This window comes from Acipenser ruthenus, chromosome 15, assembly GCF_902713425.1.
Source record: "Acipenser ruthenus chromosome 15, fAciRut3.2 maternal haplotype, whole genome shotgun sequence".
Classification (NCBI taxonomy): Eukaryota; Metazoa; Chordata; class Actinopteri; order Acipenseriformes; family Acipenseridae; genus Acipenser; species Acipenser ruthenus.
In genome coordinates, this window is record NC_081203.1 from 2569384 (window position 1) to 2596664 (window position 27281).

General features: G+C 42.4%; 2 protein-coding genes across 2 annotated transcripts; both read left to right on the forward strand.

Moving 5' to 3' along the window:
* Positions 1–14707: 14707 nt before the first annotated feature.
* LOC117396842 (PR domain zinc finger protein 12-like) lies at positions 14708–20406 on the forward strand. The gene is made up of 5 exons (XM_033995087.3): positions 14708–15129; positions 17397–17587; positions 17939–18094; positions 18320–18437; positions 18914–20406. The coding sequence occupies exons 1-5, from the start codon at positions 14910–14912 to the stop codon at positions 19354–19356; spliced, it is 1128 nt and encodes a 375-aa protein (XP_033850978.3). The 5' UTR covers positions 14708–14909; the 3' UTR covers positions 19357–20406.
* Positions 20407–21658: 1252 nt separating this feature from the next.
* On the forward strand, positions 21659–26762 carry LOC117422167 (exosome complex component RRP4-like). The gene is made up of 9 exons (XM_034036860.3): positions 21659–21846; positions 22545–22646; positions 23011–23056; positions 23740–23829; positions 24177–24242; positions 24479–24547; positions 24881–25057; positions 25640–25768; positions 26054–26762. Exons 1-9 carry the CDS (start codon positions 21722–21724, stop codon positions 26132–26134), a joined length of 885 nt encoding a protein of 294 aa, XP_033892751.1. The 5' UTR covers positions 21659–21721; the 3' UTR covers positions 26135–26762.
* The last annotated feature ends 519 nt before the right edge of the window (positions 26763–27281 follow it).

Here is a 27281-nt window from a genome sequence, read left to right on the forward strand (position 1 = left end):
AACGCTATATACAGTTCATCTATATAAGACGAGAGAGCATTTAATCCCCTGTTCGCTTTGACTGGGATTCCACATTGTGTTACCCTGCTAGGACACAGTGACGCTTGGACAAACGCGTTTTAGAAAAAAAAAATGTTTTTATGGCAGCAGTCCATAGACAATTTCTATCAAGTTGTGCTGTTTTTTATTTTTAAATAGAGAATCAATTTGTTGGCGCTGCTATGTGATTGGTTGGTGTCCTAAGATGTCTTTCTAATCAGTGGAGCAGTTTGTTTTTTTCTTTTAAATAGTGTGTGGTGTGTTGGATAGTGCCCACACAGGCATAGATTGACACAGTGCACCGTTAAAACACTCCCAGACCCATAGAAATGCATGCTGCTAAATGGAGTACTTGTAGGTGTTTAATTAAGGCAGTACCTTGCATTCATGCCCTAATCTATGAGCAGTAGCCAAAATGTTTGTCCCCTTGATTTAGGGGTTGACCCCAATTTCAGACAGGCAGGCAGTTGATGCAAACAAAATCTCTAGAATGTAAGAATCCTACAGAATGTTTTTGGGGTACCCAACATAAAAACCCTACCTGGAAAGACTTCTGAATGACAGGAGGAAAAGGTTGCCATAGGAACTTTTTTTTGGTGATGGTAATGAAAGGTATCTTGCTTTCCCAGCAGGTCTGCACTTAAAAAATTCGCTATGCTGAACAGAGGCCTAAAAGGATGCTCCTTGAGCGGCACTGCAGAGAAATACTAGCATGGTTATGTTAGCTAATGCTTAAGCGAAGGCCGCCTTGCTTTAAATGTGTGGTTTATTTCAGACGCGTTTATCCCTTGAACTGTGGAGGGGAAATCACAGAGCATCGTATGTCTTATTCCTCGGAGAGCTGGAAGGAGGAGAAGGGAAAAAAAAGCTTTTAAAAAGGTTCCGGCAATTAAAGTTCAGTTGACATTTGTGGAAAATTAATGTTGAAAAATGGGAGTCCTAAATGGCTGCTTTAAAAAGTTAGCGAGCGATAGGAGGGGAAGAGCGCTGATATTGCTGCTGCGTCTCTAATACATCTGCAGAGACTCGTGCCAAAACAACATTTGGCATCAATAGCACAGGGTAATTATTCCTTAATGAACTCAAAGGTGTCCCCTAATTGAATACTGAGTGTAGGCAAGCGGTGCCAAAAGTCATAAAAGCCACAATATTAGCAGAGGAAGCATCCTCTTAAGTGGAATTGTAAATACAGATGAGGCAGCTTTTATTTTGTTTTGGCCTTGAAGCGCTTAACCGCAAATAAATGATTTAAAGGACTAGGGCTTTCTTTATATGTTTTTATATTTTATTTCTGTTCCACTAATGCAAGATATTTCCTCATGTAATAACGTTGAAACCAAAGCATTATATATATATATAATATATATATTTAAATTTGTTTTTATATTGTATGTACATCATGTACTTCCCTACATCCCAGCTTTAGTTCCCTTTGTGTTGCTTAAAAGCTCCTCTTGGTGTATGCTGTTCGTGGGATGTACCAATATTTCATGGAACATATTTTTTTCTATTTATGTTGCTTATGTTTCTTTATTTTTTTTTTTTTACCTGCAAAGTTCCAGAATCTGACAGTGAAACAGTGTGCCTCGTATTCTTTTATTACTGAATTAATAAAACATCACTTTCAGCTCTTCTAAGCGACTCTTTAACTTTCAGGTAGTTATTCTGGGCACTTGATCAGATTCCAGTATGACCAGTACAGCAAAGGTTCTGTTTTTTGCATTTGACCCAATATGGTCTGTTTTCTTCCCCCAGTTTGTGAAACTATCATTACATAGGATAGCTGGTGAAACTGAACCTGATTTTTTACCTGATGTTCTCCTGCTCTGTGTTAAAACTGTGCCCAAATAAAATACATTCAGTGAAACCTTTTGAATCCTGCTGAAAATAATGTAATAAATACAGAGGGAGGTCTGATGTCCGCCTGGGTGCAACGTTCATGAATTGGAAGTAATGCTGCCCTTTTGATTGTGCTGGTGTGATTTTAAACTGTCAATTGCAAAGTGGCTTTGCGCTGTGAAACTAGTACAGATGTGCTGGATACACCCTTTTCAGTTTGTCTTTTTGAAGTAATAAGGAAGGACTCTATCTCCCATCTTGACTGAGTGGCATCTTCCTTTGAGCTGATGTTTGATGTGTTGCACAGAAGAGTCTTCTGATATAAACAGACCAAACTCTGCATCCTCACCTCATGAGGACATCTGTCATTTCACCTTCAGACACCTCCAGTGCCCCTCTCTCTCTCTATCCTGTCTGTGCCATAACCCACTATGTAGCTATTTGTGCAAATAACACCCCTGATATGAAGCAATAGATTTTTAAAAGGCTGCATCTCCTTGCAGCATTGGCGACATGCAGGACCGCAGCTCTGACTGCCTTTGACAGAGGGCTGCTGGCCGGCGCTCCAGGACTTCGCGCATCGCTCTGGAACATTTTCAGCACCTCGCACCCTATTGACAGCAGCACGACAGGGGCTGTTCTGTTATTGCATTGCACAAACTCTGCATGCATGAAACATTAGCACGCTGGTAAGTACCTGCATTGGATTTCGCCTACCGGTATTCTAATGCTTTAGGAACACCTGTTCCAGTGTGTGTTTGGTATTGGAGACTGACCGACCCCGGCTCCAGAAATTCAGCGGCATTTTCCATGTCAGTAGCTGTGATCCCGTGGAGGGTGGTGGACAGCAGATTATCACTTTGCCGTCTCCTGTCATGGAGGCAATGCTACGTGTTTTTTAAACCCATTTAGAAGAGACAGACAGAGAGAGAGAGAGTCGGATCTGGTGTCTGATCTGATTTTGATTGTGTCTTGCTCACAGTCTCTCTGTCTGTGTAATCCTGTCCGCGCAGTGGAAGGTGCAGGTGCCACAAGTCCAGGAGAGATTATCGAGACCCATCCTATTGTCCGGGCCGTCAGTCGCTTGTCAGAGCTGCCCCTCTCTGAATCGGCTGTGACCGCGGGGAGCCTTGTATAGTCTATTCACCGAGGGAAATAAATGAAAGTGCGTCTCTGCGGGGTCTTTACAACCTCCGCCTGTTCGGCTCTTGCGCTCCTTTTGCCTGGGCGAGGCTGGGGTTCGGGCAGCTAGCCTTATCCGTACTCTTAAAAAAAAAAGAGTTTGTTTTTGCCATCACCGTTTCAACAAACAAGTCATTTGATATATTTAAGACGTGGTAATAGTATATGTGAATCACCCGGACCCAGACTGGCTATGCAAGCGACACGCGTCCCTATCTTCATTGTGAAGCTCTGTTCATTCCTGAGAGAGAAACCGTTTGTTTCTACCACACACCTAAATGGCTTATCTCCCTCTGCTTTTTTTTTTTTTTTTTGGGGGGGGGGCTTTTTTTATCATAAAGTTATGAAGATATAAACGGTTACCGATGCAGGGAGTCGTGTTCAGTAAAATATATGAATTTGTAAGACTGATTTTTTTTTTCTACTGTGTGGATTTCATCCCCTTCCCCATCTTAAAAAAACTTGAGTGATAAACGAATTTAAACTGGCATTTTTTATTAATTCGGTGCAGTCTTTTTTACATACTTGAGCGCACGGCACATTTTAATAATACCGTGGACACAAACTCCAGTCCCATTGCGATGCTCAGCCGCGCTGCAGTAATTCTGTACTCAAACCTTACACTCGGATGTGTTCGTTTGTTCCCTAAACTGATATTAAGTGGGATGGAAGCCTGTGGTACGATTTACAACTGTGGCGGATATTAACCGCCAAAGTGATATTATCCGGAATGTGTCGACGTTGACTGATTATAGTCTGGCATCCTGGACATTTCAGAGATGTTAATGAGTGGCGGGTGACAAGATTAGAGTTTTTGACCACTACCACAACTCTTAAAAAAAACATAAATATTATAAAATAGATGCATAGATAGGACACCCAGTGCTGAAGTTTGTTTTTTTTTCATTATGAATGATTTGCATTTTAAAACTAACAAGAATCAACTTAAACACACAGACCGGGGCAGTTCGAGGTAGTTTTCCCCTCTTACACCTGTGCTGTACCGGTGCTATTATTTCATTGCTCTCTGACTGATTTGCACTTGCTTCAGAATACCTTTTTTAAATTATTATTATTCAGTTTGGAATTGTATTAAATGTACCGCAGCTCGAGCAGATCAATACATTTACAAACATGTTGGTTTGATTTAAATAACCCCACGCGGCACGCACGTTTCTCTAGTGGCGCCTCCCCGTGTCACTTTGTCCCGGGAGACTGCGGGGCTATGGTGAGCTTTGTCATTTAAAAATATTTACACAGGCTAAACCTCGACAGCGAGGTGGCAAACACATGCCATTGTTTCAGTCTCCAAGGAAGTGGCTTTGCTTCCCATTGACAACTGAGGCAGCTGCTTTCAAATTTGTTACGCTTTTTTTTTCTTTTTTGTGATTATGCCTATAGTGGGGGGGGGGGGGGGGGGGGGGGAGAATTGTGAGAAATACAATACCATTAGACTTTATTTCAAACGCAGTTCGAATAATGTAATAAACGCACGCACAGAGTACTGCGACGGAGCGAGTAATTGGACGCTGTTGTAGTGGGACCGAAATAAGAAATATCATTTAGATGTCAAGACATCGTTTTAATATTCAAGATTGTCTAGTTATTTCTCCGAAGGGTTTTTTTTTCAGTACTTTTGTAAAATTGCATTTATAGTTTCCAGAGTTTATTTCCCCCAGTGTTTTCTATTTATTTATTTATTTATTTGAAAACATTTTGGGAAAAGGTTTTTAGCCCATCGAGGCTCGTCGCTTGTTCGCACACCATTCTCCCCTACTGGGGAGATCTCATTTAAAAGCGCAGACTCTAGTCGTTTTTTTTTAAATGTTCCCAGTGTTTCAGATCCTAATACGTCACCCGATAGTCTAGTCAATGTATTTATAACGGTGTGTAAAAAGGTGCTTCGGTTCGGCTTCCATGTATGCAGCTTGTTCTATTCAATGTGTAATATCTTGGGTTAACTCTCGACCATTTCTGATTGCCTTCAATCGAGTCCCCTCGTTCCTTTCTTTTTTTTCTATGCTGAAGAGATTATCATTCTTTGAATTCTTTTAAGGTTTAAGGTTTATCCCGTGTACATGCGTTTTACAAAAAATAAATCATGTATTTTCACCAAACCAAAGAATCATTCATTAAGTTGTATGGGGGTTTTTTTTCAGTTTAGTGTCCCAAAACTCGTGTCTCTCTTTTGTATAAGCTTGACAGATTCCTGGCCCTTGACAGCTCAGTCTTTGACACCATCTTTATCAGCTCATCCCTCCAGTTCCTACTCAGCCTAATTAAAACGCATCATGAGGGTTTAATGAGGTTTCACTAATTGATACGGTTAGTAAATAGGATTTTAATTAGGCTCGCGTACTGACTGAGTGCGCACTGCATGTTATTAGCTCTGACACCTTTAAGAGCATAATTGGGCTCCGGTATCTTTTCCTATCCTCGCGGTACAGAAGCTCTACCTGTGCAGGACAGGGGATTGGATTAATAAAAGGAAGTGAAACACACCTGACACAGCACTGTCGATAAGGGTGGACAGCCAGGACAGAACTGATTCAGCAGGACAAGTCTACAAAGGGGTTACATTGCTCTGGGTAGGTGACCAGTCCTAGGTGATTAATGCCTCTGATTAATTCAACCTGAATCTATCTATCTATCTATCTATCTATCTATCTATCTATCTATCTATCTATCTATCTATCTATATATATATATATATATATATATATATATATATATATATATATATATATATATATATATTGCAGAGTACATGGATACTGCCTGCTTATGTGAGGAACTGATTAATTAGTGTGTGCTACAAATAGAAGGTATTCTCTTTTTTATTGTATAACCTGTTTGTGTGTCTGTTACTATGTATGTATGTATGTAAATCAAAATCCACATTGGCTGGAGAGATAGCTAGTCAGCAGCCTGGCAGCAACAGATAATCCCGCAGAACAAGACAGTAAACAGGTGAGGCATTCAATCAGAGAGAAATGCGGAGGACCTGAAGTATCCCGCGAAGCCCCTTCCTTCCTGCTCTCTTACCAGTCTGCTGGCCTGTCATTACGATTGGGCATCCCTGTAGAGCAGGGATATCAAGCCAGCAGATTGCCCGGGCTCCCCTGAGTCACCCTCTGGGAAGGGGAGCCCTGATGAGCCCTGGTAAATTAGCTGCGCAGTAATCTCTTTTTAATAACCCACAGTGCACTTCAGAGGGTCACCCCCAAAAGTGAGGTCAAACAGCGCCGGTGTGCGTCTGTAGATTGAATCTGGGATCTCCTGGCTTAGTCCCGCGCACTGAGAGCTGCCTAGGCTGTGCAGCAAAACATCTTTCTGAATTTATCCAAGCTGGTAAGTCTGGGTTTATTTAAGGTTGGCTGGAAAATAAAGTGTTTTTTTTTGTGGCTTTTCCTTTTGGAAACTCACTACCAGGTGCTCCTTCTGGCTTAATGAACTGAGATACGCCCCCCCCCCCCCCCCCCCCCGGTGTAATTCCTTAATACCTCCTGGGGTCATTTTTAAATACTGTATTTAGTGTCATAATGGGGCTTTACAGGTGTACTTGTAGATGTAATTGATATGGCTGGTACTGTGCATGTAAAGACGATTCCATCTGTTATTGTTAGTATTTAATTTGGACACAGTGTAGCGGTTATAACGCCTTTAACAAAAACACACACTACATAACACTGTAACTACACGCAGAATCCTTCAGGATCGCTGTGAAAATCAACATGCAGACAAGCATTTAGAACATGTTTGTTAATTTGTTTTCATAATATATAAAGTGTTTGAAACTGCATTCTCTGTCCTAAAGCTGGTTTCACACAGTCTTGAACTCCCTACCTAAGTTAACAGAGTATTATTAAGACTGGTGCTAAGTGGGATCTGTGAAACCAGCCACTAGATTTGTTTTTTTAATTGCATTATTATTATTATTATTATTATTATTATTATTATTATTATTATTATTATTATTATTATTATTATTATTATTAATAATAATAATATTTTTTGTTACACTGCACCTTCTCCAAAATCCAAAGTTATGAGAAGACTAAATCAATCATCGGTGACAATTATTTGTCAATGATTATTGATTTGGATTTGAAAAAAGCTGCTCACAGTAGCCGCTTGTGTAACCCTGTTTTCTACAGCATGTGGATCACTTCACTGCTCTCTACTGTTGTGTGAATAGGCTTTCAATGATCTGCACTCTACACTGGAGCTCCTGCACTGAAGCAAACCTCTGCAGAAAACCTATCTGCGGGCTGCACCGTGGAGCCGTCGCCTGTGCTAACTGCAGCTTGGTTTGTAGGCTGAGCAGTGATGATGTGAGACCTACCATACCACAGACTAATACAAACTGCCGATCTCTAAGCACCCCAAGTGATCTTACCCAGATTCACTGGATTGGGTCGAGCACTGATCAGCGCACTGTGGAAGTGGTTCAATTAGCTGAGGTCGGTCCACAATACAAGAATGACACCACATCACTACCAAGCAAGACTGGAATACAAACACAACTTGCAAAACAAAAGATGGATCTGTTTAAAGCAGGGGTGTTCAAAGCTGGCCCTTCCACTCCTGGTCTTTGTTCCAACCCTTAATTGACCCAATGAGCCCTCCACCCGGTCCCTGAAATAGTAAACGATATCGTTTTACCTGTTAAACCTGGAGTGAAATGTCTCTCCATCACTGTGATTGGACAGCCCTGCTTGACATGCAATGTGTTTCTGGAGAGAATTCATGCATGGCTCCATTTACAGCATTGCACTGCCCTGAACATGTCCCTCCAGCTGAAACAGCGGATTGAAAACCAGGTGTGATTGTGCGTGACACGCAGAACAGGTACACGCAGTAAGAGAACAGCCCTCGCGTTACTGCGTTTGAGAAATTATCTGCTCCACCCTGCCACCTATCGGCCAGGAGAAGAACTAAGCCTTATTTTTTTCTTCTGCAAGGTTCACTTACTAACAGGTCCTTTCAATTGACCAACCTGTCAACATGATGCCGTTACAAAACAGCCTGCTCTGTAGTGTTCTGGAACCCCATGTGCACCTGAATACCTTGATAGATCACTTCAATTGATTTCATTCACTTTCATTTATTGCATTTGGCTATTGAGTACAGATCTGTCTCCGTCTGAATGTTGTGATCTCGGTCGAGTCTCTGTATCACGGATTGACTACAGGCGGGGTAGCGTATTAAATAGATCACAGGTGAACTGTATTTGCCGTTCGCATCCCAGTACTAAAACAACACACAGGTATTCGTTTTTGTACCGCTCAAAGTTCTGCACGCGAAGAAGCTACTTAGTGCACGTGTGTCATCTTATCAATGCGCAAAGGGAAGGCCTTTCGCTCCTGCGCGGTTTGGTTGGTACCATAAGATTAGAGCTCGCATTTGCCACTAATTCAAGTGTTCATGACCCTCCTCCTAATTTCATTTTGTTGTTTTTGTATTAATACAGTTCTATTGTTATTTTACAGGCGCTTGGCCAAGTGGAGGAGGCGAACTGACACAAAAACTAAGGCCAAGGGGTCGCTCAAAAAGGGTGGACATGGGGGAGGCGCAAGGAGGCAAACATTGAACTCGTGTCTCAGGCTAGCCAGGTAGGTAAGTGACGTGTGTTGGGAGTTTTCCCTGTTCACCAGCTTTAGTTTTTTAACTTCATAAAGTTCCTGGCTTTTGCAGCAGGCTACACCTGCAGCGGTGGCCTATCTAGCCAGAAGGACGAGTGTTTGTAATGTGTTTGTGCACAAATCATGATGTCAGCAGAAGACGTTTAAAAATGCATTCCTAGACGTAACCCTTCGCGTGAGACATGAACCGACTTTACAATTTACTTGAACTGAAGTGCAGTATCACACGTCGTCAAGGTAATAGCATTTTCAGCACCGTGCCATTTCAGGTTGTACGGTATGCAACAATTTATACAATATGGAGATAAAAAACAGTTTCTCTTGTTCAATTGCAGAACGATTTAGATGTGGTTTCTAGATCAGTTTATCAGTCTACCTCGGAACCAAACACTAAGCCTGCCGCAGCGCTAATGCTGCGTTTTTGACGCAGGAAATTTTCAAAATCAGGGTGCTGCCAAATGCACTTTGTAATTATTAGCAGTACTACCCTGCCATTACAAAGTCCAACATACTTAGATACTGCGGTTTATTGCAGTAATGCTGGTGTGTTTTGAGCAGTTGTATTTGCATTGTATGTGTTTATTGTGAAGGCATGGCAGTCCTTTGTTGAATTTCAAGTTACAACTGGTTAAAACAGTGGCGGTGTTAAATTATCCTTCAGCAGAATGTTTAAACGTGTCTGCTTACGTGACAGGGTATAGTTTTCCTTAAGTTTCGGTTCCACTGTCTTGAACCCATACAATACACGTCACTGCGTACGCGTTTCAAACAATCTCACAACAGAAACACCATATGATGGTTGTTTATTTGTATTTGATAGCAGTTATACATTTTGTTCAAATGTTGGACACAAAAAAACAACATACAGGCCAGGGGATTTCAAGATTAACAAAGACGGACAAAAATGTTTTCCATTTAGTATTATTTGTGTTGAATTTTGTACGTCGTGCGTCACTGCTCCGTCCAATGATATATGTAATTCCATTAGCCCTCTAAATCCAGGTTATATTCTATAGGCCTATACATGCATGCATAAACGAAAGAAAGGAGCGGAGACTATTCTTCTTCGTCTCTTGCTAGCACAACATTTGGGTACATTCCCATAACCAATTCCTCTCGGTCCTGCTTCCTTCCCAAAGCGCTTTTTAATAGCCTCTGTTTGCTTTAGAACCCTCTTCTGGTCCTTTCATTCCTTTCACCCTGTCTTCTTCAGCTGGTCTAAGTGGGTAAAACCTGGAGAAACCTCTATTTTGTCTCTCTTTTTTCTCCTTTTTGAAATAATCATCGTTGTGCCAAAAGTGTCCCTCTTGTTTTTACGCGTGCCAGTCACCTGTCGCCTCCCCCCGCACAAAAAAACCTCATTCGCTCGCTCTTTATTTTAAAAAGCTTGCCTTTCTCTCTGTTTCTTTTGACTTTCAGTAGTCTGTTTCCCCATATGAGCCTCAGATGGGATACATATTGAGCGTCTTTTGTCTCTCAAGGGCTGGACTAAGCTAATTAAAATTTATCCCACCAAATAAAGTAAAAAAAGCCCATCTCTCTCCAGCCATTAAATTCAGCCGCAGCTTTGCAGCCAACACTTCTGTTTTCTTGTCCTGAAAAATCTACTGTTCATTGAGTTAAGTCTATTGAAAAACATTTGCAGATCTCTATTGTTCGAGGGGTCTTGTAGTCTCCTTTCTCCCGTTAGAAAAGCCCCCGAAACGGCAGCTTGCCTCATTGTGCAACTAAACCAAATTGCAAAGAAAGGAGCTATCAATGTTTAATAAATAGCGCATTGCAGGCTAACTTTTTCTTTCTTTTCATTCTTTTCTTTCTCTTTTTTTACACTTTACAAGTTCCACTTCAGTTTCAGTTTTGTCCAGTCCTCTGTCGCTAATTGAAATGGATACTCACATAAGACGCAAGGTTGTACAGAAGCATAGGCAGGGGCACAAAGACATGCGTTTAAATATAAAAGGATATATTATTTTTTATCACCGTTTTACCTCCAGATGAATAAATTAGATACAAATATGCAGTTCTATAGGGTGTACTTTAAAATGATCGAAAACAAACAAAATAAAACAATTTTTTTTTAAAAAAAATGATTTTATTTTACTGGACATTAGTTATTATATATAAACACTTTCTTGCTTAAATGATAAAATATTGTTTTGTCCCCACCACTTACGCTTTCAGATGTGTTCTTGTGCTGTTGCTATTTGTTTCTCATATAAAATCCCTGCACACTTTTCAATTTGCTAATCTCTCCTATTACGGGTTTGAGCTAATATCATTTCAATGAGCTGAGTTTAAAGACTCCCCTATCTGCCCTAGAGCCGAGCGATTTTACCCCAGCAGATGTTTTAAAGGGGAAAATCTTAACTTCCATGGGGTGGGTGGAGTGCACTTTCTTCTTCTAACTTCAAAAGAAGCAGAAGGTCTTTAAAAAAAACTCCCATAAATGTGGATTTCTCCGTCTTCCCCGTTAAACAATGGCTCCCATTCTCTCCAGAAGGGAAAAGATTAAACTATGAATATTGATTGTCAGATTAGAAGGGTGGTGGTCTACTTTTTACTTTTTATGGTTCTTCGTGTGTGTTTCAGAATAGATTAGACTTTGTGCTTTCTGTTACACACACACACACACACACACACACACAACCACATACACACACACACACACACACACACACAACCACATACACACACGCACACACACACACACACACACACACAACCACATACACACATGCGTACATATCTATCTATCTGTTTGTCTATCTGTCTATCTATCTGTATAGAGAGAGAGGGGGGGTTATGTGTCTGTGTTATAGATAGATAGATAGATAGATAGATAGATAGATAGATAGATAGATAGATAGATAATGATCCAATTATTTAAGTAACTACTGTAAATCGGGACATGAAAGACAAAAATAATAAAAAAACATGTTAATTTCAATGATGGAACCTAAATCTGGTAGGACAGCTATATCACAATCAGTCACTTTGTTCACTTCGAAAAAAGAAAAGTTCTTTTTTAATTCTAAAGAACCTCTATTTCACAAGAGGTTAATTGAGGGGGGAAAGCAAATCAGATTCAGCCTGGTCACTCAATATTATCTCCATGGGCTTCATTTAATACCTCTTTAATAAAGAAAGAATCCATTCTTTCCCTTTTCTTGCCTCGTTTTTTTTTTTTTTTTTCAAAGTTGAAACGTCTTTGAGGGCAATAAATGTTTTACTACAATAAATATAAATCAATCTCAATGTGTGCAAATCCTATTCAGGGTGGGCAAAAAAAAAAACCCTCTGAATATAAAAGAAGTGAAGGAGGCGGGTTTACAAAGAGACCCCGAAAGCAGCTGTTAAGCACTAATCTCTGCCAGTCACCTTTATTTTCTCTCTGTCACCCCATTCCAGCAACCCCGTTCCACTCCGCTCGCCTTTCTTCAGCTTGCATTTGATTTCTCGTCTCCCCTCGTCACACCGCAACCCTGTCCAGACTCCCTGACCATCCCCTCTTAGCTTCTCAAAGAAAGGAGGAGTGCACGGGTGTCAAATTGCCCTCAAAAACACCGTGAAAGATTGATTTGCAGCACTTGACATTATTTCTGTGTCCCTTGAATGGGAAACCAGAAAGTCTGGGGTTGGGATAAAGATGTTCTCTCGGCTGGAATAGCGAGAGAAAAGAGAGAGAGATCCATTTACTCCCAGTCCATCAAGCCAGAAAAATGGAGAGGAAGAAATAGAAAGAGCTGTAGCTATTGAAAGACGAATCTTATATATACATCTCCTAACAATAGCACGATATACTGAAAGCGTTTTTATTAACAGCCATGAATATTAAACGGGTTAGCAACACACAATGCAGAAAGAGGGGAAATAAAAACAGATAGCCATTGTCTGGGGTCTTACGGATCTTTCTGCTTTTGGAAAATACATTAAAATACATTAAAATACATTAAAAACACGTTAAAATCGTAACCACGTCATTGTATTCAGCCTACGTTTACCAATCAATAAAACATATTATCAAAAAGAAGCACACAAGCGATTCGCTTTATAACCACGCTATTTAAAGAAGGGTGAAACTTTTTTTTAGTCAGTAGTGGATTCTCTTTTTATGTAAATATACACAAAACGGCAATTTGTTTGTTTGTTTTTCGGTCACTATAGTAACGCTTTTCCTAATCGGAGATTAACACACGTGTGTTTTACTTTACTGTAGTACGAATGCCTTTTAATGTAAATGGATCTAAATGTTACACAGTATTAAAAAGGCGTGGATTTTAAAACACGTTTCGTGTTTTCACCTGTCGGATAGAAACGATCAGGAAATAAAAGCGTTATCTATAGCGACACACAATTTCGGTTCTGTCGGTGCGTTTTTGGGTTGCTCTCTAGCAGAAATCGTTACAACCTTTCTTTAAAACGCGTAAAACGCGTAGCATTATATACTGAAAGAAAAGTCTTGCAAAGGTTTAGCCGCAACCAAAACAAAGGGATTCCCGTGAATTAAACACAAAGCTGAAGGACTTTAATTCGATCAAACATTATCGCAATAATATACTTTGACTGCACAAAACTCTTGGCTTATTAATAAAATCAAGTTCTGTATAAAATTGGGTGTTTGACGGCTTTGTTCTGCTGTGTGTTAATTTAATTGCATCATCAAAACCGTTCTGTTTTCGAAGGGCATTTTTCTTTTCTTTCATAAATCTAAATGAAGTGAACTGTGATTCTCCTGTCGCAAAAAAAAAAAGTTAGATCATATAACGGCGAATCTCAATGGAAATCAAATCGGCTGGACGTTCCAAGTGATGGGAGTCTATCCGCACAGCAAAGAATTTGGTTAATAAAAAATATGCAGGCAGAAAGTTGACCGGAGTAGAAGTGTAAAGTATTTTTAGATGTTAAGGCGGATGGTTTATGGTTGGTGGTTGTTAATCCAATTCGTTGTTTTTCTTACCGTGCAGAATTATTTCGATGTGAGCAAATTACACTTTAAAACGTGGCCTCCGCATTTAATTTCAAAAGGTAGGTACGTGTGGAGCCTATATAATTGGGATTATTTAAAAAAAAAAAAAATGTGTGTAGAGAGAGAGAATACTAGGCTGTTCGATTGCCACCTGTAAGATGTAATTTCGACTACACAGAAATAAAGGATCGTGCTTTCCATTGTATGAAGATGCTTGCATAACTGGTATATTGCTTTCTGAATGTATAAAAGCGAGACAATCGCAGACCTGCTTCATTATGTTTAACCTGAGACATATATACTCCTTTGCGAGATATCTGCAAAACAAAATTGCTTTAAATAAAAATGCATACAACCCACGCGTCATTTTCTCAGATCAAAAAAAAAAAAAAGCGAGTTTTAGAATTACCAGATAGCGCCCTTGACCTGTTTCTGACAGAGTCATAACATATACAGTGCCCGCATTAAAGATAAACCCGAAGCCTTTTCAAATGCAAAAAGTGCATCGTATTTTCATAAATATAACACTGTTCTCTAACCAGTACAGTAGTTTGGATATATTGTGCATGCAATATTTTTATAAAGGGTTCTAGTACCTGGTCTGTATTCAGCTGTTTCGTGTTGTGTTTGAGTCCTTGATTTATTATTAATAATAATAATAGTAGTATTGGTATCGTTATATTTCAAAAGATATGTCATGCATGGTCCTTAGCCCAAGAAACAGCAGGTGCACATTCTCTATTGGTGGGCTCTAGTGATGGATGCGTCGTCTTTCGTGTTGTGTAAAGGTGCTTGTTGTGTCTATCTCGCTCTCGCTCTCTGTTGTTCCCCCCCCCTCCCCCCCTCTCTATCCCCAGGGGGGACGGGGGGGGGGGGGGGGACCGGGCACTCAATAAAGGGTTGGCTATTTTTTTCTGGTAGAACAAGTCTATAGAACATAAGGGGAGGGTCATTAATAACTAATTAGAAAGGGGGTCAGACCCGTCACGTATAAAGGCAGCCGAGACTTTGACAAGAAGGAACATTTTCGGCCTCACTGTCTCTCAAGGAGGAACACGTTTTTTTGGCAACAGATCCGCTTCGTTTATTATTATTTTTTAACCTCACTCGAGCCTGCTGTATTCTTGCAGATTTTTTTTTTCTGAGAGAAAGATAAAACTTTCTAAAATTAAAGGTGCAATATATATCTCTATATCTATATCTATAGATTTAATTTGATATATAAGATTGCCGGCGTGATGGGTTCCGTGCTGCCCGCCGAAGCAATGGTACTGAAGTCTGGACTCAAACAGCAGGGCTTGTCCCTGTCTGATATTATCACCTCAGATATACTGCACAGTTTTCTCTACGGGAGATGGAGAAACGTGCTAGGGGAGCATCTCTTTGAGGAAAAGAACACCAACCCCAACCCCAAAACGGCGTTCACCGCCGAGGTCCTGGCACAGTCTTTCTCGGGAGGTAAGTGAACAGACGGCGTTGCCGGGGTGTATGCAGATTTGTAGGCTGTACCTGTTGTGGTCGTGTTTTGTCACACAGAGTTCATAACATAGATACGAATATCCAAACTAAAATCGACAAACAGGTGACCAGCACTCGCCAGGGCTCGCAAGCTTATATTATTGAAAACAATATACCTGTGGGTGAAAAATAAAGAATTGCGCATGAGGCGCACGTGGATTGTAAATGTGTACTTTTAGAAAAAACGGGCCTCAAAAAAATGTTGAACAAATTGATTTTTTTTCTGTTTGGTTTTTAGAAGCAGTATTTTCGCCAAGTCGTTTTCTATGTAGTGTCATACCCAGATATCTAAAACGACAAACCTTCCAAATCCTTAAAAAAAAAAAAACAATGAGAAGTGTTTAGTAATTGGAAATTTTATATTAAAACGTTTCGGGTTAATATTCGCTCGTCTGTGATTAAACCGCACTCTCTTCATTTTGTTTTATTTTAACCTCAAAAGGGAGGATTTCATTTGAAATAATGGGAGTCGAATTCGCAGGTTCTTACTCCCGTGTGGTCTGACCATCAGCGCTCGCTGTCAGGCGCGGAGAGAACTAAAAACAGAGAGAAAGAAACCCGACTCTGTGTTCGAGTTTTCTTCCCAAGGTCTGCTTGTCCTTCCCATTCCTACCTTCCCCTGTTTTCCCGCGTTCCCTCTTTTATTTTCTCCCATTTAGCGTGGTTAAAGCGTTTAGCGCGTCGAGACCCCGCATTTAGAAAGTCATTAGGCGTGTAACTGGTGTCGACTTTAACAATAACGGTATTAAATTCATTTGGTTAACTTTGTCCTTGACCTGAGAGAATTCACACTTAAACCAAGGGCTATAGAAAGAGCGAGGGGGGCAAAAAAGACTCTTTTCTTTAAGATGTCCCGTTTTTTTTATTTCCTCATTCATCAGTCTCTGGACCGTCTCTTTTTCGCTGTCTTGGCTTGTAAGGAGACTTACTTTCCTCTCTTCCCAGCCTATAGATCGCTGTTCCTCCGCTAATTTGCCATGAAGGCTAATTCAATTGCCTTTCACACTATGTCATCCAGCTAATCTCCTTTCCATTTTTTTTTGTCACAGAAATTCCCGGGCCTCTTAAAGTTCTCATTTCATTCAGCCCACATTTATTGCTACAAAGTTCTTGAATGGATAATGAATTTGGAATTAGCCGTTTCTTTCTGGTTGAGTTTAATGAATGTAGATCAGTTTAGAGGCATGACAAATTGTTGGATGTCTTGTAATAGATGCCCGTTTAACCTCTGTTTTGGGCCGCCCTGGCTCCTTCTTCTTCGTCTTTTTTCCTCATATAAAATTCCTTTGATTTGTAACATTAAAGACATTTTTTTATTTTATTAAGAACGAAAAAAAAAATTGCAAAATGTTGCCGGTGGTTATGCATATTGCGTGCTATCCTTAATCGGATAGTCAGGTAAAAAGAATACTTAAATTATAATCATTTATTTTAAGTTCGTTCTTTACTTATCCGTTTTACGCATCTATATCAAATCATTATAAAAAAAAACATTTTTTAGTTTCAAAAAGGCTATATGAAGAAATGCGTTTCAGATAGACAGTTTCATTCTTCATCTATCTAACTACAAAACGTTGACATCCCGATTTCTTTAAATAATCCTGTTAAACGTACTGCTAATTAATAAACGTTACAAAATTGTTACAAGACTTTTAAAGCATTCTAACCAACAGATTCGCTTATATATATATATATATATATATATATATATATATATATATATATATATATATATATATATATATCTCGACACTATAATAATACAATTATATTAGGAATGTCGGTTTTTCCAGCAACGATACACCAAACCAAATACCAAATATCAATGTAATGTTATTTATAATGATATAATAATGTATATCAGTCTATGTGTTCTATGCTCTACGGTATTTTGAAACACGAATACACCAAAGACCAAACAGAGTGTTCCAGCATGTGCTTCTGTTGAATTTAAGCAGTATGATAACAAAACGTTTCTTTTTTTATTTATTTATTTATTTTTAAGTAGAAGTCGTCTATGCTCAGAGTCATTCATTCCACTTAGAGGCTAGCCATTCATCCACACAGCGTGGATTTGAGGGGGGGGGGGGGGGGGGGGGGGGGGGGGGGGGGGACGGTGCCAATGCACGTGCAGCGCTTAGTAATTAATTATTCCGCTAAACTAAACTCGCTTTTTTTGTTTCCTCGCTCCTTTATTTTTTTTTTAGAAGTCCAAAAGCTGTCGAGTTTGGTGTTACCCAGTGAAGTCATCATCGCCCAGAGCTCCATCCCGGGAGAGGGTCTCGGTATCTTCTCCAAAACCTGGATCAAAGCCGGTACCGAGATGGGACCCTTTACCGGGAGGGTCATGTCCCCCGAACACGTGGACCTCTTCAAAAACAACAATCTCATGTGGGAGGTAAGAGTTCGAGACGCAATGACGCGGCTGCGTCAGTGTAGCGCGTTCTGTAGGGTACCATGCATGCAATGGCCCTTCGGTTTTGTTTACCTGACATTGCAGCAACCACAATAGCAACGGTGCCTCTCAAATGAATCCCCCGGAGAAATGTGCACAATAATTCAGTGAATGTTTAGTAATCCTAAGTATATGCAATACAAACTGACCATAGTTCCCCTTGTTATAATGACCACACAGGTGCAACCGCCAGACCCATTAAAAATAACCCCCTCAAGATATTACTGTCCCGCTGCGTGCCTCAGACCATGTTTGATATTAATACGCCGTTTCGCGTTTCACCTTCGCTCCCAGGTGTTTAATGAAGACGGCACCGTGCGCTACTTTATCGACGCCAGCCAGGAGGACCACCGCAGCTGGATGACGTACATCAAGTGCGCGCGGAACGAGCAGGAGCAGAACCTGGAGGTGGTGCAGATTGGCAACAGCATCTTCTACAAAACCTGCGAGGTGAGCGGCTTCCCCTGCCCGGGGCTCAAAGGGGGGGCAGCGCCTCCTAGAGGTGACTTGCTCAGGGTCACACAATGAGTCAGTGGCTGAGGTGGGATTTGAACCGGGGACCTCCTGGTTACAAGCCCGTTTCTTTAACCACTGGACCACACAGCCTCCTCCCACAATTCTTAGTGTTCAATGTGTACTATGTGTATATTCAATGCCTGTCTGTTTTTTTTGTAGGTCATCCCGCCCGATCAGGAGCTCTTGGTTTGGTACGGAAACTCCCACAACACTTTCCTGGGAATCCCTGGCGTTCCGGGAATGGAGGAAGATCATCAAAAGATCAAACAAAAGTGTGGTAGGTACCGTCCTGTGTGCAGGGGGGTGGGGGTGGGGGGAGGACAGGGAAGACTGAGCACTGTCAGGGAGCGAGCCAAGCGGGAAAGGGTTCATTAGCACTGGAAACCAGTTCACCTGAAACTTCCTGTGGAATCCTCCATGCAAGAAGATGCTCTTCGAACATTCAGAGTGCAGGCATTTCATTCGAGCTGTGTTAAAGTAACAGGCCTATATTCCATTTTGGGGGGGAAAAGGGCTGCAAATTTTACAACGGAGCACAAAGCAGATGTGCGTCTTGGTAATGATAACAAGAAGATCCTATCCCTCCCCCAGATCAATAAAGGGGAGCACGCTGCGGTCTGACGTGAAACTGCACGTTGTGCAGCAGGTCTAACCGTTTGAATTCCCTGCAGGGAAAAAGCAGGGTTTAGACAGCTCTGTGCTCGATACACTAACAGCGTTTCTCTCCCCCACCCCCCTTCTCTCTCCCTCTAGACGACTTCCACATGTGCGACGGCTCCACCCCCCCGTCCTCCTCCTCCTCCTCCTCTTCCTCCTCCTCCTCCTCCTCGGGCTGCCGCATGCGTTGCGTCATCTGTCACCGCGGCTTCAACTCCCGCAGCAACCTCCGTTCCCACATGCGCATCCACACGCTGGACAAGCCCTTCGTGTGTCGCTTCTGCAATCGCCGCTTCAGCCAGTCCTCCACGCTGCGCAACCACGTGCGCCTGCACACGGGCGAGCGCCCCTACAAGTGCCTGGTGTGCCAGAGCGCCTACTCCCAGCTGGCAGGGCTGCGGGCTCACCAGAAGAGCGCCCGACACCGGCCCTCCGGCTCCGGGGCCGTCGGCTCCCTGCAGGGCCTCTCCACCCCCTCGCAGATGCCCGTCCCGCACCCTGTCGCCCTGGCACACCACATCCCCACCATGGTGCTGTGAGGAGGTGAGGCACAACACAAACACGTGACGCTTTCCTGTAGCTCCTAGCTCTCCTGCCAGGTCAGCGTGTGCCACCGCCCGCCTGCCCGCCTCCCTTAGTGAAGGTGCTGTTTTGCTAAGGGATCGGATAGCGGTAAATTTAAGTGTCAATGCACAGGACTGGCATGCTTTATGCCTTTAGCAGTAGAAACAGCAGTCATCACTGTTTGGAAGACACACGGGGAAAAAGTGATACTTCCATATTCCGAAAATAGCAGAACTTTCCACAGATGTGTCAAGCATGCTACCAAGCCAAAGTACAGGCACTGCAGATGGCAGCTCTGCGGCTGTCATTTCTAATAGACTTTGGAGAACGGTTTCGCTTGACACAGGCTCGTTGGATACAAGAAGGAGGCAGCAACGGAAAAATAAGAGTTGGACTAGAAAAAAAAAAACTTTGATTGTTCTTTAGACCGGGGCACGCTGCAGCCGCTCTCTTAAAAGTACACCAGGAATTCTGTCCCTTGAACAATATCCCCTTAGTAGAATTGGTCACTCAGTTCCTCAGGAAAATGTAGAAATTCTAAGTTAGTTACAGAATGCTGAAATACTGAAGTAACACCCCTTGTACATTATTCAGCAAGCCATGTACTGAAGTTTATAGAAATCGAGTAAAAAAAAGTGTGTGCAAACGGCTCATGTTGTATACAGCGACCTCTGGCGGCTGTTGGGAAGTATAGTCCGCTGCTTATTTTATGGATTAGTGCGCCCCTAGTGTTCTTAAACGTACGTTACCAAACCTTCGTGTGTGGAGGATGACAATATTTGTGTGAAAAAAACACACAGAAAAAAATGTGTATGTAAATATATATACAAAATGTAAATGTAATTTTAAAACTGTGCTCTACTTCCACAAATACTGAACTGTCACTTTATCTTTGTACATATGTATGTAAAATATTATTTACAAGACTTGGGTAAAATATATTATGAATAGTGTATGTATGTATGTAAATAACTTTGTCCTAATCATCACCTTGTATTCGAAATAAACTGTTACGTATATAAAAAATAAACAAAAAAAAAAACCGTGTGATCATGTTTTGATTCTGTACATGTTCTGTTTAAGCCATTGTTTTAACTGAAGTTAGACGCTGCTTTTTTTCAACTCTGAGAATTGAATTTCGTCAGCTGATATGTTTATCAAGGTTTTAAAACGAGAAACAATCCCCTAGTTAGTTTGAGGCCTTCCAGTTAAATACAGCACAACACCGACTTAGCCATAGATACGATAACCCTTATGAATAATTTCAGTAGTTTTGAATAGTTCCCTAAAGACAAAAGCACCCCACTGTGTCACTTGACTATGGATGATTCATTTTACAATATTTCTCTGTTTTTTTCACTGATATGCTAGATACTGATATGTTCGGAGAATTCACAAACAGCGGCGTGTGCTTCTTTAAAACAGGCAAGACGATAATAACGTCCCTTTGTCTGATAGAATTTAGACCAGATCAGATTTGGGGTGCCACACAGCACTTGTCGGAGAGGCTGTTCATTGAAATCGCATGTAATTTTTTTTAAAGAAGTGACGGTTTTCTATTCAGGTATACTATAAGTATAGTGAGTGAAGTTATCCAGCAACAAACTCCCCATCCCCAGCTGTGCTGCTTTCCTAGAATAAGGAGAACATTTTGGGGTGCCATTCTACTCGTGGAGATGTCATGCAACTTCAAATATTTCGCATATTTTTTTAAAGAGGAGGCTATTACGTATTCAGGGATACCATTATGAAATCTGGATCGAACCTGATACAAATTAAATAATTGACTACAGGCTCTCCCACGTGTCGTCAAATAAACCAACTACCAATACAATAAATCTAGCTTTCGGAATTAGATGCAATTTCCTTTGACGTCCACAAGAGGGCGTAGCACGCCAAGCATGTGTAGTCCGGCGTGTATTGCTATATTATTATTATTTTATTATTATTATGTATTTCTTAGCAGACGCCCTTATCCAGGGCGACTTACAATCGTAAGCAAATACATTTCAAGTGTTACAATACAAGTATTGTTAACTAGTTAAGTCACTGTGCCCATTACGATATTCCGATGTCACCTGTCTAGGCTACATATAAACCTTTTTATTTTTTAAAGCAAAAGATGAATGAAGAGCGAGCTATGAATGTGTCCGAACATGTTAAACGAGATGGTTTTAAATCAGATTAGCGTCGTTCTTATTTTTTAGGTTTGCAAATTCCACTCCACTTGTGATGTACCAGTAAAATTTGCCCAAAAGAAACAGGGTGGTGCTTACCCTTCGGACAGAGCGAATTGCGTCATCAAACAGCGGCGAGGCTACAGGCGTGCCCGTAGTTAAGATGGCGGCGGACATGAGACTAGCGGCTGCACGGAAACGCGCTCCCGGTTCCCTGGTGTCACAGGACGAAAGCAAACACCTGGTGGCACCGGGAGATGTCATTACAACCGACACCGGCTTCATGCGGTAGGGCATCGAGCGAAAAGAACCAAGCGGAGCGAGTAAACCGGTGCACGTTGCATAGGGCTTTGCGGTTTACACGCGGGCACCGAGGCGTGTTTTCAAAGCTACAATGAAAATGCTTGTTTCTAATGAAATAAAATGTGCAGAAGTTAACCGTTTGTTCCTAAAATAGTTGTGTTTGCCCTGATTAGCTTAGAAACGAGAGCCCGTCTCATAGCTGTGACTGCTGTCCACAGTCTTGCATTGCTGTCTTTATGCGTTCTTTGGGGTATACCCGGGTACTCCACTAACTTTTTTCTTCTGGTTTTGTTTGCATCTGATTATTATTATTATTATTATTATTATTATTATTATTATTATTATTATTTTAAGTTTCAATCGCAAGGCAGTGAAACAATCCGTTTCATGCTATACTGTTTAACTTGTGTTAATGTCACTACATTTTAAATACGGTGCTCGCATCTCTGAACCTCTCTTTCATTTTGTGGTGCGCTAATACGTACTGTTAGCCTTGTAAACGAAATGCAATTAATTTAGCCGTGCTCATTTTATACTGTAGGAAGATCCATTTTTTGTAAACGATAGGGAAGATTTCTGCTAACGCAGTACTTGTGGAAATGTTGTCCCGACCGCATCCAGCAGGTGTCGCCAGTGTGTATAAAGAACCCGCTCTCTGACATGCGTGTTGTTTTTAATTGCAGGGGCCATGGTACCTACACGGAGGATGAGAAGCTCATGGCTTCTGTCGCTGGTGAAGTGGAACGAGTGAACAAACTGATCTGTGTCAGACCGCTGAAGACCAGGTGCTTAAACAGGGACTTCATACTGAATAAAGAAACCAAGCACACTTACAAACTACTCCTGATTTTGATGGAGCTCAGAAGCATGGGGGGGGGTGTGGAAGTCATTTAAATGTATACATTACTGTATATAATAGCATGCAACATACAGAACAGTAGCATCTCACCCCCCTTCCCCCATACAGACAGACTTCTCCACACATACAAGTGTAGCATCCTCACTCTGCAATTAGCTGCATTCTTAATGTGTTAATATCTCTTAAGTACTGTGACTACTGAAATGTGTGCTGGATGATTGAAAGCCCTTCGGTCTGCTGTGTCTCTACGCGCTGACACTCTCCAATGCTTTCAATGTTTTTGTGAGCAGGTTCAATGGAGAGGTTGGTGACGTGGTGGTTGGCCGGATCACTGAGGTATGTGTTCAAACTGAAACCTCTTTGATCGCTGTGTTAGTCGTGACCCGGGATTGATTCAAGCCTGGCTGGTCACTGACCGGGTCGGGGATCAAGTCCTGTTTTTCAATTCGAATCCCTTTTTAAAATCAATTCCCGATTCAAGCTCCTTACTTCCTGGGAATTGGAATTTTATATTTTAGAGCCGTAATAATTGTTGCGTTCAACGGCTTTCATTTGAAGCCAGTTTAATCAGTTTAATTGACCAACAGGGGCTTCAATTGAAGTCATTTGTTGCCACTGTGAGCAGCTCAATATTTTAACACAATACTGATAATTGCAATTCTGATCAATGATGTGTCGGAATTGATTAAAAGGGAATGGGAATTGGAAATTGACCCCAAACCTGCCTAGAACTCTTTTCCTCTGTCAACAATGTGATGTGATGTCATGCGATGTGATGTCATGTAATGTCATGCGATGTGATGCGATGCGATGTAATGTGATGTGATGTAATGCGATGTGATGTGATGTATCCTGAACCACAAGCGAAGGTAACAGCACTTTCCCAGGATTTGCTCCACTCGAGCTGGAACGACCCATACGATAAAGGATGGATCTACAGCATCATCCAGTCGTACGTTGTTTAATTGAACACAGCCGCCGAGGGGCTTTCTCATGAGTTGCTGTTTCCTCTTCTCCAGGTTCAACAGAAGCGATGGAAGGTGGAGACTAATTCCCGTCTGGACTCGGTCCTCCTGCTTTCATCGGTCAACCTGCCAGGAGGGGAGCTGGTGAGTGTGCCCTGAGCACATGGCCTGGGGGGGGGGAGGGAGGGAAGGGGGGGCGGGCGGTACCCTGGGCCACTGCGAAGCCAGGCCCTGCAAGTGATCTGCATGAAAGGCTGTCCAGCATTTTTACAAACGGTCAAGTCACTTGCCCAGGCTGTAGCAGTACGACACCGACCCGATCTGCTGTCAAAACCTTGGATGCCAAGAAATATCATTGCAACCAATGCACCAATTGTGTGTGTGCAAACCATGGTAGCTCCGTTCTCTGTGCCACTTCTGTATATACAGTGAGCTCGAGGGGGTTAAAGACAGGGGCCAACAGTCAAGGCTGGAGTGTGTTTATTTTGCAGAGGAGGAGATCATCTGAAGACGAGCTGGCCATGAGGGATTACCTGCAGGAGGGGGATCTCATCAGTGTATCCTTTCGGCTGGTGATTTTAAAACTGCCGTCCACTGCTAAAGAATCCGGGAGAGCCTTCCTGTCACCAGATGCACAACTAAACTGAGTTCAGGACAAGCGCCATGCTGTTCCATGGACTGACCTCCCCATGCACTCGGGTTCCAGTAGGTCTCGGTGCAGGTGGGGAGGATTGCATTGTGAGTGGGGGGGGGGTGCTCCTCTGTGTGTCTCTTCCTTAACCCCCTGGCCCAGGCTGAGGTGCAGTCTGTGTTTGCAGACGGGGCTCTCTCTCTCCACACACGCAGTCTGAAGTACGGCAAGGTGAGCAGTTCATTGAAATCCACTGATTGAGTGGAAACGTCTGCGTTTCAGAGAGCAGCTCCCTGTGGGTGTGAGTCGGCTTGGCAAAGCCATTCCTGTGGATTCACGCTGTGTATCATTCATTCTTTGAGCAGGATAATAAACCCATAGAAGCGAAGGCAGCTGTAGTTTAATGTCATTATTTATAAAGTGGATTTGTTTTCAATCCTTATACAATTCTTCTTGGGCGTTATTCTACGTTTAGCTGAAACATCGGGTTTAATAAATGGTGTTCCTGTTCTGCTAAACCTTGCTTCTCTCTCTGCTCCCTGGTCTCTTCGGCGCCCCCTGCAGCTGGGGCAGGGCGTGCTGGTGCAGGTCTCCCCCTCCCTGGTGAAGCGCCGCAAGACTCACTTCCACAACCTGCTGTGCGGCGCCTCCATCATCCTGGGGAACAACGGCTACGTGTGGATCTACCCCACCCCCGCCCAGCAGGACGAGGAGGCCGGGGGCTTCTTCACCAGCACCGAGGTACGGCCTTTAAACCCACTCCCGGCTCCCTTATAGCAGGATGAACAACTCCTGCTATCTACCAGACTTCATCATGCTGGGAGGAGGTGCCATCAGTTCAGATTATCACTGATGGCACACCTGGTCATTTCAGGGATACAGCTAAGCAAGAGAAGTTATCAAACCCAGGACTGGGTGCAGGGCTAGTGAGAGGCAGAGTCACCTGCAACAAAACTGTGACGTCTCTGGGAAGACTGGATGTAACATGGATGTCCTTTTCCCAGTGGATACACAGATTAAACTCCTGTTACATAGCAGTCCATGCTATTCCAGGCTTTGCTATGAGCTGAATTAGTCCTGAGCCCAATTAGACACATCCTGGTGTGCAGGTGTAGCTTGTAAAGAATGGTTTAAAATGCGTTGCAGTGGGAGGCTGTACATAGCTGGACTTGAGGATTAAGGTGTGAAATATAATTTAGTGCAGTTTGGGTGTGAATTGTAATACATCAGATATCCAATGTAAAATAAAACGTATGAAGAATCATTAAAATTGCTCTTCCTCCAAATCCTGTTGAGTAAAATGTTACCTCCCTCCCCCTCCAGCCGGTGCCCCTCTGTGACCGGGAGGTTATCTCGAGGCTTCAGAACTGCATCCTCGCCCTGTCCGCTCACAAGGTGCTGCTGTATGACACCAGCGTGCTGTACTGCTTCGAGTCCTCGCTCGCTCACCAGGTAACGGCAGCTCCTTCTCTATTGGTGCCCCCTGAATGTTGGTTCCCACCAGCGAACCGGATGGTACAGGTTTAGGGTTAACTTGAAGGGACAGAGGTCTTCAAGCTAAGGTTTTAGTTGCATGGATATAGACTTGCATACAAAGAAACCAAAAAATAAGGGGGTAGAGATATTCTCGAATATTGGTTCCTAGGGGGATCGGATAATTGGGGGGAGGACACATATTCTGTGACACCGGTATCTCTGATGGCTTGAGACCAGCACATGCGTCTCTCTGATTTTCAGATAAAGGACACCCTGAAGCCAGAGGTCATGGAGGAGATCGTCATGGAGACCCGGCAGAGACTTGTCGAACAAGAAGGATGAGGGGCGGACGCTGGCGGATCTTAACACCACTGCTGTTTAGACCCTTAAAATATCATTCAAACTTTTATAGACTGAAGCAAACTGAAGAGATGAGCGCTCGCTGTTGGAAGTTTTGATTTTGTTAACCGTGGGCCCTCGGGGGGTCCCGGAGTGGGGGAGCCATCAAACACTGTCTTATGTACACAAGAGCCCCAGTGCACTGTGCTGGTACACTGCCTTCAGCATGGCACCAGTACTGTAGATGTGACCAAAGCGTGTGTTTTATATTGAATGGAAGAAGTTCTTGTGCAATGTATTGCACGTTTCTATCCAGGCACGGGTTGAACTTCTGCATTGGCCTGGAGGATAAAGACTTACTAGTCTTGCAGAAGTTTTGTTTGTGTGTATTTAGTGGTGTATAAAACACAGTTCTGCGGTTGGTAGTTCTAGTGCTCTTTCACTTGCGAGAGGGTCGAGACCAGTCACGTTAATGGAACCAGTGTGATTTTTAAAGGACAATAGTCCCCCCCTGCCCAAGAAAGCTAATGAGCTGTATGAGTCACCCCCAATGGAAGATTATTCATTTCGCAGCTGGTTTGTATTTCGCAATACATGTTCATGTATTTTTCTCATTAAAGTGTTTTTGTGATTTTGTTGTTTTTTTTGGTTTTCTTGCATGATTGCATGAATAAAGCATTCTATTTAAATACACTGAGCATCAAAAGAAACTTATCACTTATCTTCGGATAAAATTCACTAGATTGAAAAATGACACACTCTGTTTTAGATCAGGTGCAGTGACTTCTCATTGTGCTGATTAACAATTGACATCACGAAGATGCTGCAGAATGATCTGTGGATCTCGGGCAGTTGTGTGCTTACTGCACTTTGGCCACAAAGGGAAGCAGTTGCATTCTAGTCCTGGAGAAAATGTTGGGCTTCCCCCTGCGGGTTTGGAGTACCTGGGGTGGGATATTTATTGTCCCATGAGCCACACTTCTCAGAGCCCTTGTTCATTAAAGGTCTTGGTATCCCTGAATAGATAATTGTCCAGTCTTGCAGCGCTACCCAAAGTGTTGTTCGTTTACGATCAGTGGAGAATGACTGGTGGAGTGATGCTGCACTGTGGTGTTGAATGCTGCTTTATCTAGTCATGTGCACAGCTCCC

Excerpts from the sequence above, each read along its gene's own strand:
- LOC117396842 (XM_033995087.3), top strand. The coding sequence starts at position 14,910 with ATGGGTTCCGTGCTGCCCGCCGAAGCAATGGTACTGAAGTCTGGACTC. Across the intron at positions 15,130-17,396 it reads GGCACAGTCTTTCTCGGGAG|AAGTCCAAAAGCTGTCGAGT; the intron begins GTAAGTGAACAG and ends TTTTTTTTTTAG. Across the intron at positions 18,438-18,913 it reads AAAGATCAAACAAAAGTGTG|ACGACTTCCACATGTGCGAC; the intron begins GTAGGTACCGTC and ends CTCTCCCTCTAG.
- LOC117422167 (XM_034036860.3), top strand. The coding sequence starts at position 21,722 with ATGGCGGCGGACATGAGACTAGCGGCTGCACGGAAACGCGCTCCCGGT. Across the intron at positions 22,647-23,010 it reads GTCAGACCGCTGAAGACCAG|GTTCAATGGAGAGGTTGGTG; the intron begins GTGCTTAAACAG and ends TTTTGTGAGCAG. Across the intron at positions 25,769-26,053 it reads AGTCCTCGCTCGCTCACCAG|ATAAAGGACACCCTGAAGCC; the intron begins GTAACGGCAGCT and ends TCTGATTTTCAG.